This window comes from Esox lucius, chromosome 6, assembly GCF_011004845.1.
Source record: "Esox lucius isolate fEsoLuc1 chromosome 6, fEsoLuc1.pri, whole genome shotgun sequence".
Classification (NCBI taxonomy): Eukaryota; Metazoa; Chordata; class Actinopteri; order Esociformes; family Esocidae; genus Esox; species Esox lucius.
In genome coordinates, this window is record NC_047574.1 from 10,732,394 (window position 1) to 10,742,946 (window position 10,553).

Below are 10,553 nucleotides of genomic sequence, written 5' to 3' on the forward strand. Positions count from 1 at the left end.
AAAAACTCAACAAACAACCCATTCTCAATATTATCCAAACCCATCTTTAATCAAACTATGTATTCACAGTAAATGTTTATCATAAGACATTATATTTCAATGTTTTCTCTACCCAGCCAGTCAAGAAGAAAAACACTATACATAACTGTATGCAATCACTGAAGTATATAAATGACTAAAATGTAAGTACTGTAGTGTCATTAGTGTCACTGTAGTGTCATTAAAAGTGCACATATCATTTAAGTACACACTTCTTTTCCATCTTTCTGTCTTTAGACATTGACCAGGTATGAGAAAATATGTATGCATTTGCTGCTACCCTGTTGCTTTAAAATAGGCACAGTAAAAAAATGACTGTAAGAATTCTGGTATGACCAGTCTGTCACACTTCATTTGTTAACCAATTTTATATTGCATCTAGACTTCTTGGTATGTCCAACTCAAATATCATTACTTTGAGAAATATTTAGTTGTTACTGGCCGATGAATAAAACCTGAAACAACCCCCCCACAAATCAGGTAGAAATTATATAAATACCTTCTTATATACAGTTACACACTGATCATAAAGTGTTAAAGGTTGGTCTTGTAGTTTGTCCCTACACATTTCAGACATTAGACTTTTGAATAACGAATGACCTAGAGAAAACTACTGTTGTTCTTTCACTTTTCATGCCATCTTTAAAAGTAAAAGAATACTTGTGCATCTGATGGCCATAATAATGTAATCCTTAATCCTTTAAATCCCCAACATATGATGCCCAGTTTCCTCTAGTTATACTGAATTTATTGCCAACATCTGGGGCCCAGAGATTTTCTGGGTCAGGTGATCTCAGGCTCAAAAAAAGACTCCTGGCTCTTGTCATGGGATGTATTCACAATGATTCAGCACCAATGAATGATCTACAGTATAGAGGAATATGGACTCTAGTTGGCTTACTGTCTGCTGTTTGTCTGATGTAGACACCTCTTAATGAAGTACGACTTTGAAGCTTAGCTGGCTGCTGATGCTTTTCAGTTTATAGTGAAACCTTGACTGTGTGTGTGTGTGTGTGTCTGAGAAAGACAGAAGCCTTTTCTCTACAAACAGGAAGGAAACGGCAGTGTTATAGTACTATGTCTCTAGACTTGATTCTAAAACTCTCCTTTCCAGTTGAAACTCCTTTTCTTTTTGTGGATGCACCTTTACATGTCCAGTTGAGAATTTTAAACGTATGTCTAGCTCAGGATTTAGTATGTAGTGCTGAATAGACACATAAGGAAAAACAACAGAAAAGTATTTGGAAGAACTTATAAGGCAGCTCCTGAGACAGGACGTGATGCCGTGAGACTATCAAACCTCCTAATGTCACTCATCTTGCAGGTCCGGGTCTTCACGCATCAGAATTGTTTTTCCCTGTCTCAAGATGTAGATCAACAAACAGACCTTTGTCCTTCCCTGGACTGGATCTTTCCATCCTCTAATGCTCACGCTAACCATTAGGGTGGAGGGATCCAGGGGTAGCGTTGCTCCTCCACCCTAATCGTTGTACGCGTCAGTGTAGGACACGGTGGAGGTACCTCTCCGGGTCGCTCGCCCCTCCCTTCTTCAGCAGTGGTCCTGGCCTGGCTTGTCTCCCAGAGGTCTGGCTTTCGTCCTTAGCGGTTTCTTCAGCTCCTCTCGAGGCCTCAGGGCCCTGTGTGTCTGGTCTGCTGTGGGCGGCTCCTGACTCAGTCTTGCAGGCAGAAGGCTGCTCTATGCTCTGCTGGCCGCTCGCCGAACTCTCGCCAATCCTGCAGAAACACATCACAGAGGACGACTTTGTTGAAATGTCAAGCCAGAAGAAAGCTGCCAAGTTCAGAGAGTTATTGTGCTATGTGATAAAATGGAGAAAGAACTCTGAAGGATTAATTCATTTCTTTATTGTAAGTTCCTGATTTTAATAGCTCATGTTTCTACATGCTTCTCTGCAGGCGTGCGTCAGTCTTTTCATACTTGTGTGTGAGGTTAGTGAATGCATAGGATGTGTTGACCTGTACCACAGCGTGTGTGTGTGTGTGTGTGTTTGGATATCTGCATGTTAAATTCAAGACATATTTAATGCCACTTCAAATGCAATTTAAATCACATTTTAAGGTCTGTGCAAAAAACAGACTAATAACAGACATGTGCTAATACTACCCTACAGAAATAAAAGGGGAATTCTCATTCTGTTTCTTAACAATGCAGGGCCATGACTTTTTCCTGGGCATTTAACCCAAGACAAATCCTACTTATTGACAAAATCTAGCCTAAAGTTCAACCTAGTTAAACTATATTTATTGCAAACATTTGGGGCAAAACGCATACCATTTTACTCTTCATTAAGAACAGTTCGACATCACAAATAAAACGTTTTTTGACTGTTTCATGTGGCAACTGTGAATCCCTGTGCAGTGCAAAACGCGGCACAACGTTAAGTGGCATTTTCCTCAGACCAGAGCTGTACTTGTGAACACTGCAGAAGTTAGTTAGCTAAAAAGATTAGCATAAATTACTTACATGTACAATCAGGCTCTGGTGGCTGACGGCTGCCATTGTCAAGGTAGTTAAAAGGAAGCGAGATACAGCTTGACCCAATTGTGTCAATATGGCTAATAATGGCAAAATCTGATCTACATTTTTCAAACTGTCAGGAAAGGACCCGTTGCAGTAGCATCTTTCGCATGCTTGCCATGGCTCTCTACAAACGTAATCCATTTCCACCTGCGTCCTGTTTTTTGGGGGGAACTAAATAAAGACACATTCCTATAGGCTCGACGCCCTACGTGACAACGCAGGTGTGGATAAAATGGATCAACTTCATTTGCGGCATTTGCACAAGACAATTTGCCTTGGACAATACAACTATTTGCTTTGGACAATTCAGTGAACAAAATGTTACCATTGGTGAGCAACAGCGCTCTCCATTTTTCTGTTAAGATCCCGCCAAGAACAATAGCAGAAATGGATTACCTGTGTTGGTTAGAGTGGTTACGTTTACTGGACCTTTAAAGGACCCGCAGATATCCTGGTGTGCACGTGCATCACTCCGACCCACCTTAGATGATTAAAAGCTTGGAGCCAACGTGGCCCAAGTGTCTCTCTTCCCTCCGCCCTGATTCCCCTCCGTCGGCCCCTGGCCCTCAGACCGATCAGGGCCTGGGCCAGCTCAGCCTCGTCCTCATGGCCCCACACCAGTTGGGCCCTCTGCTCTGCATCCTGGTCCCCAGCAGCCGTGAACAGCCTCTGCAGCTGACGCAGATTCACCTGGGTGGGGGGTGGGTGCCTGGTTACACATTGTTAATAATTTGCATCTATGTACCTAACTGGCGGTTTTATTAATGTAGCCTCTTTAACCAGGTAACTTACTGAGACGGGGAAACTTCAAACTCACCCCACCGAAGATGTTGCCGGAGCCAGCCTTCCTGCTCCTCCGCTCTGCCAGACGCCACAGAGTGGAGGGCCCTGCCACAGTGGGGGAGGGAGATGGAGAGGCTGCTTCCGTATCCATCCTTCCCTGGGATAAAGCACCAAGAGCGGAGAGACGGGCCTGCTAGATGGTCTTACCTGAGGAAGATTCGAAGGATTAAGGTTAAGGGCAAGAAATCACTGTTTTTTGTGTTTCACGTTTGTCAACTTACAAATGAGGAATGTTTGTGTTACATGTCCCGGGCTGGCCAGAGAAAACAGTGGGCCCTGGTTATGGCTTAGGAAAAACTCTGGACCTATGTGAGGGCACACTGAAAGGCAAAAGGCAAGCTACTGACAGTCTTTGACTGTGTTTAATCCTGCTTCAGGGAGCAGATAGAGGAAGCCTCTCTGTCCTGTCCCAAAGCCCATTACACTGCAGATGGTAAAAACCAGCTAATCTACTGTAATAACTAAGACCACTCGGTTACCTGTAAGGAACTGGGTCAGTGACAGGAAGTTTAATGGTATAAGCATCAGAGTCATTTAAGGTCTACCTGTTTGTGTCACCAGGTCAGAATTATAACAGGAACTGGGTCAGTGACAGGAAGTTTAATGGTATAAGCATCAGAGTCATTTAAGGTCTACCTGTCTGTGTCACCAGGTCAGAATTATAACAGGAACTGGGTCAGTGACAGGAAGTTTAATGGTATAAGCATCAGAGTCATTTAAGGTCTACCTGTCTGTGTCACCAGGTCAATTTTATTGAAGAAAAGAAGGGCACTTTTGCAGTTGTATGCTAGTGTGGATATTTGGAATGTATGTTCTCTCTCTCCCTGTCACCCCGTCTCCCTTTCTCCTCTAGAATTTTTGAAGAGCCTGGAGGCTAATTCTGAACTATAACATGATTTGATGGTGGTACAGTTTTGGGGGGAAATTAAACTGATATTTTATATCAGTAATTTCTTTTTTTTAACACATTAAAGTTATGTTTGGGTTCCCACAAACTCAAATATCCATATAACATTTATTGTTTTTGGAGGTGTGCCCTCACATAGTTTGTTGGTTGGAGGTAAGCAGTCAGTGTGATAAGATGCAGAAGGACATGGCAAGATGTGTTTCAAAGGACAAATCTCAATCAAAGGACACACCTCATCAAAGGGCACATCTCAATCAAAGGGCACATCTCAGTCAAAGGACACATCTCAATCAAAGGACACATCTCAATCAAAGGGCACATCTCAATCAAAGGGCACATCTCAATCAAAAGGCACATCTCAATCAAAAGGCACATCTCAATCAAAGGTCACATCTCAATCAAAGGACACATCTCAATCAAAGGGCACATCTCAATCAAAGGGCACAACTACAAAATTGCAAGGGGAGAAAAAAACCGGGTAACCATTAAATAAAAAATATATAAAAAAATAAAATGTATCAAAATAAATATAACAAAATTACCATGAATTGCTGTTCTGTTCTCCTGAACCAGATTAGAGTTGCCGATTCTTCCCCCCCCACGTCAGAAAGGTTGGCCGTCACTTGTGTAGTTTGAAGGGGTCTGTTAGGCACTTGGTAGTTGACATGTAAGACCAAAACAATGATGGTGAAGAGAGCACCCTATGACAACCAACAAACACAGGGCAGGGTCAACTTGGGAACCATTGGTTAATGTCAGCATATCAAAATTGGTAAAGAGGCACTGTGTAGAATCCTGCCTTGAACGTTTATAATTTAGCAAAGACTTGACCTCTTAAGACCAAAATATTATTAGCTAGTCCAGGGGGGTTTAGGTTGGAGGGGACAATACTGCGAATGTAAAAAGTGAGAATGAGGAGGCTACACTTCAAATTGATAGATGGATTGGCAAGAACATTTAAATGGGGAATACCTCAAGCACTCTGAACAATTTTGTTCACTTTTTTTTTAAAACAATAACTGCAGATGTCTTCTAGTCATGTATACTTGTTGTTATGTTTGTAGTACAGTAAAAACCTTACATATGGCCCCTTCATGTTTTAAAACATAGTTTCATTTGATAATTATTTAACTTACTAAACATTAAAACAAAGTGACATGATAGCAGTTCTCGTGATGCCTTGTGTGGTCTGCACTTCTGCAAGAGATACCTTGTGATGAGGCAGAAATCATTTTGGGGTTTTAACGTTGGCATACCGAATGGATATGGGCAATTCCACAAAGCTGGTAGAGACATACCCAAGAAGACTCAAAGATGTGATTGCTGCCCAAGGCGCTTCTACAAAGTACTGAATAAAGGGTCTAAATACTTAAATACATGTGATATTACTGTTTTCATTTTCAGTACATTGGCTCAAAAAAGTGTTTTTGCTTTGTCATTATGATGTATTGTGTCTAGATTGATGGAAATATATAATTTAATCAGTTATAGATTAGGTCTATAACACATTAACACAATGTGGAGAACGTGATAGGATCTGAATACTTTCGAAATACATTGTATGCATTATAATATACATACATACATACACAGTGCTTTGCATAATTTGTCCATATACATTTTTACCAACATTAGACCAATGCAACCATAAAACAATTTTTGCGTAATTATATGGAATTGCCTCATGCGTTATTCAAAAGAAAACTAAGCATAAAATAATACAATTATGCACACACGGCTTAAAATGCTCCCGTTTTAGAATCAAAACAGACATATTTGTCTCGATTTTTGTCAATACAGATTTTTGTCAGGGATTCGGTTTATTTAAAATGCCAACAAAGGACTTCAAGTAGCTTAATGTTGGTCAAGGAGAGTCTTACGCGTACATTCCGAATATAGAACTCTGCATTAACAAGAAACACGTTCTTACCGTAACACGATAATGACAGTCGTTTGTATTCTGTCTCCTCTGGCCATTTTGTGCTGTTTCTGTATAGCTACGGTTAATTTTGTCAATACTGATACAATAAGACCGGAGATGTATCGTTAGCTTTGTCGACTCGAAGTTGCAGTCAATTGGTCGTTCTTTTAGTAATCTTGCCATCTCAGGTTTATCCCTCTGTAAGTATCCACCAATGAGAGCCCTATTGGGCTGGATGGATTGTTTTGTTGAGCAATTAGAAAGTTTGTGGGAGAGACATAAAGCTCCGCCTATTGGATACGCAGAAATCCATTGACGTCAATGGTCCTGTTGTGTGAGGGGATTGACGGTTAGGCTATATTAGCAAAAAGTCACCCCGCAGGCGGGTGTGTGATCCAGATCTATGTTTATGTACATGTGGGGACCCGAAGGGAAAAATCGGTGTTCACAAGGATTTTTGACCAGCACGAACTTGGAAACATTTCCAGTTTAGGGGTTAGTGGTAGGGTAAAACGTACAATAAGGCATAGTGTTAGAATTGGGATTACTTTTAGATTATTTTATTTTTTCCTGGTTTAGGAATAGACGTTTGGCTAAGGTTAGGTTTCAGCATTAATGTCAGGTTATTGAGGTTAGGGTAAGATAAAAATTAGGGTAAGGGTTAATTTTAAGACTAGGGAATGAGTTAAAATGAATGAGTTGAATGCACTTATGACATAATAAAGGCTTATAATTGTGCATCATCTAGATGAGACTGGATATCATGCTGACATTTAAAACCCCACATGTGATTAATTGGTGACATCATCATTATGCTGCCATTATCTTTGTTTAGCACAGAAGTCAAGGCACTCGATAACCTTGGATTATGTATATAACCTTTGTTCCCTGATGCCGTAATGGGCAACAAACATAAGTCAAGCAAATCATAAAAAAAAAAACAATCACACCTAATAAGTCCCTACAGGTGTGGCGCCCGTGTGGAAAAAAATCCAGTAACATCTGTATACACTCTCTACTGCGACTTTTACAGTGTGGGGCACAACATTCCCTTCCTCAGAGAACAAAGGTTACACTACCCAAAGAATCCTGAAAAGGGGGGGACTAGGAAAACAGAGCCCACAGGAAAGCCCCAGGCCATCCTCCCAACAAGCTGAAAGCACAGAAGTGACCAACCGAAAGAGAACCGACGGTATTGACCACTACATTGCTTTTTGCCCTGAATTTTGGAAAAACCAATAAAGTGACCTTTTAGCTTCCATGCCCGTAGTCATTGATGTGACCTTACCCAATGGTGATGAGGCCAACCGGACACATGTCCATGTGTACCTGCATATGTATGTACTGTGTACAAAAATGTGGTACATTAAACAAAAACTATTCTATCACTTGTGTCATACAATTACATAAAATAGTTTTTCTAAGAGTTTAGTCTACCAATGGAGTATTATATTACTCTAAACATTACAGTGACCTATAGATTTTCCTGAGCTCTGAACACCCAGACATACAGCTAGTTTGTCTGAGCTATATTATATGTCGGTTGGCGAGACACGTATGATTTCGTCCATCCATGCTTGGATGGCCGGCGGCCATGCCTTTCCCCGTGTGTCAATATCCGTTGAATCCCACCACGCGGTTTACTATTGCCAGCACCCCCTGATCAAAACATCCACCCACGGCCATGCTTGATTGCCATGGAAAAAACACAAGAAAATCAACAGCAGCATAAACCTCACTTATAAAAGTTTAAAATGAATAAAGACATCTCAAATGCCCAAGTATTGTGTTCAGTAATGGCTAGGGTAAACAAATAAATATCAGAATAACATTGGTTTTCGGACATTTATGGTTATTCTGCTCCATTGGTTGTCCCTTTCTTATGGCTCACCCAGTTGCCCTACTATACATTTCTCTCTCTCTCTTTCAAGCACACATTAATTTGTATACCCTTGTGGGGATATAAAACCTAGCCCTGATGCATTGATCTATGTTCCCTATTTGCTAGCCCTAAACCTAACCGTTAGCCTTTTCCTAAACCTATCTCACCTTAGCCTGAATTACCTAACTTGTTTGCCTAAACTTAACCTAGCTCTAACGCATAACCCTAAAGGGCAATGTTTAAACCTGAAAGTAACCTCAATTGTAACACTATGTTCAATTGTATGTTTTCCCTAAACTAAACTGCTAAGCAAAAACCTAACTATTAATTTCCCTGGTGGGCAATTTTTTTCTATCTTTGTGAAGGCAATGTAGTTATCTTTGTTATCTAAATGGGGAAATGATTAGTTAGGTTTTAGTTAGTTTTTGGGTAAACACAGAAGTTGAATACCCTAAACGTTTTTTTTTTTACTAAACTCTCAACCTAACCCAAGCCTTATTAACCTAAACTGTATACCTAAAATTAACACTAATCCCGATTCTAATTCTAACCCCTTTTCTTTAATTTAACAGATAGAGATTATACTTGTTGTAGCGAGGACAACCAAATGTCCTCACTTAGCTTGATTTTCCTTGTTTTAAAACAACACACACACACACACACACACGACACACACCAGATGAGGAGGAGCAGTATTTGAATTTTAGTTCGTCCCTCTTTCTCCCTCCCCCAAGCCCCGGGTGTAGTCCAGAAAAGAAAACGGGAAGAGGCGAAACACATACAATACTCTCTGTGCAAAACAAAAGAAAACTCTCGGACAAACTTTGCACTTCTAACCAGTTCAATAGCAGTCCTGCCTCCTTTTTTTCTTTGTCGTTTCCCCACGTTTTTCTTTTCATTTTGGGGCAGATTGAAAAGCCCCCGCCTTGCACCGTACAAGGACCAAGTGTTTCGCCTGAGCAGATATGCCCCCCCAGCCGGAGGTGAGCAAACATTTCCGGGACTTCCTCAAGAGTTTTCTCGGCATTATCCGGATCCTCCAGATCCTAATCGGAGCAGGACTATGGGTTACGATCGCTTTAAACAAATACGAAGGCTCCATCCATTTCGTCCTCTTCGTGGCCGTGCTATTCTGGCTGCTCACCCTCGCCGCATTCTTCATCACCCTACTGGGTAAACAGGACCTGGTCCCCATCTTGGGAGGGGACCGGTGGTTGCTTAGCAACCTAGTTCACGACATCGCGGCCGCGGTGTTGTATATACCCGCAATCGGCGTCATGATATACAAGACGGAGCGGTACGAGTACTGCAACCTGGAACAATACAAACACTCATGCCTGTATAAAGTTTACGTGGCTGTCTCGGTGTTCGCATGTCTGGGCGTGATGGTTTATCTCATCTCCGCGGTATATCTGGGGTGTAAAAAGTGCAGGGGCGAGCAGACGGTGATTTGAGTGAGTGAAGGACAGAAGAGGACATATAAGTAAGAGATGGGGTGGGGAATTGCTGGAGGGAGGATATAACTCTATATGGATATGCAAGAAAACTTTTGAAGTGTATTTTCTGTGTCCATAAGTGGCCTCTTGGTTTGTCCATATTTGGTTCTGTAGTCTAATTTAATTTTTGTATCATTTCAGTAGTTTAAATCAAGGTTTATAAACTGTATTTCTGTTTGTGTGTTTATAAGACAACAAGCTATCAACCAAACTATACTAATTATTTGAAATATCGTCGGACTTATATACTTTTTTGGTAGGCTTAGTGATTTTATTTTGATAAGAACATTCCAAAAAATCGAACCAGTCCTAGGATAGACTTTTCATGGTGGCCTTAACAAATACATTTCTCGTAGCCTTATTAACCAAGCGAAAGCAGGGACGTGAGGTGACAAGCCTTTGATATGAACATCATATTTGTTTCCATTGTTTTTAAGTGTCCTGTAAGCAAGTGGAGCCCATACCTAACTGACAAAAAAAACAAAACATTAAATGTCTGTTGCTAACTATTTCTTAAATGTCCTTCATGTATAGACTGAAGTTGATAAATAAACAAATGTCACTTAACACCAGAGAGAAAGGGTTCTCTTTTATAGCATACATAATATGCTGCTGGTTTTTTCTATTGTATAAGATTTTAAAATGTACTGACAAAAATCTGAAGGCACTGTCCAGCCCTACTTGTATAAGTTTGTGTATGCGTATCCATGTGCAGATAAGCGTGTACCTCCCAAATGAAAGCCAGATTGGGGTGGGGTGCCCTCTGCTACTTCCTGTCTGAGATAAACAGGTTTTGTTAATAAGCAGGGTTCTCTGGGATGCCAGACAACCACATGAAAAGCCTAGCAGGGTGTTGCTTACTCTGTAATCACTGCCTCTGTGACTGAACCTACGTTTGCGGCTATGCATTTATGGGATTATAGTTA

The 10,553-nt window shown here is 40.9% G+C and overlaps 2 protein-coding genes across 3 annotated transcripts; one reads left to right on the forward strand and one right to left on the reverse strand.

Annotated features, from left to right (window-relative positions):
- Nucleotides 1-21: 21 nt before the first annotated feature.
- Nucleotides 22-6,843, reverse strand: LOC105021391 (arginine vasopressin-induced protein 1). Of its 2 annotated transcripts, none has more exons than XM_029120568.2 (5): nucleotides 6,259-6,843; nucleotides 4,871-4,980; nucleotides 3,396-3,568; nucleotides 3,060-3,268; nucleotides 22-1,773 (listed from the first exon to the last, which is right to left on the reverse strand). In XM_029120568.2, exons 3-5 carry the CDS (start codon nucleotides 3,510-3,512, stop codon nucleotides 1,536-1,538), a joined length of 564 nt encoding a protein of 187 aa, XP_028976401.1. In that variant the 5' UTR covers nucleotides 3,513-3,568; nucleotides 4,871-4,980; nucleotides 6,259-6,843; the 3' UTR covers nucleotides 22-1,535. The 2 variants fall into 2 exon arrangements, with proteins under 2 accessions (XP_028976401.1, XP_010887340.1); XM_010889038.4 differs by having other exon boundaries at nucleotides 4,871-5,029.
- A 2,026-nt stretch (nucleotides 6,844-8,869) lies between these two features.
- marveld1 (MARVEL domain containing 1) lies at nucleotides 8,870-10,192 on the forward strand. The gene is given in 1 exon segment (NM_001311013.1): nucleotides 8,870-10,192. A coding segment is annotated over 1 exon segment (489 nt). The 5' UTR covers nucleotides 8,870-9,096; the 3' UTR covers nucleotides 9,586-10,192.
- Nucleotides 10,193-10,553: the final 361 nt, after the last annotated feature.

Excerpts from the sequence above, each read along its gene's own strand:
- LOC105021391 (XM_029120568.2), bottom strand. The coding sequence starts at position 3,512 with ATGGATACGGAAGCAGCCTCTCCATCTCCCTCCCCCACTGTGGCAGGG. Across the intron at positions 3,269-3,395 it reads CCGGCAACATCTTCGGTGGG|GTGAATCTGCGTCAGCTGCA; the intron begins GTGAGTTTGAAG and ends CCCCCCACCCAG. Across the intron at positions 1,774-3,059 it reads CAAGCTTTTAATCATCTAAG|GATTGGCGAGAGTTCGGCGA; the intron begins GTGGGTCGGAGT and ends GTGTTTCTGCAG.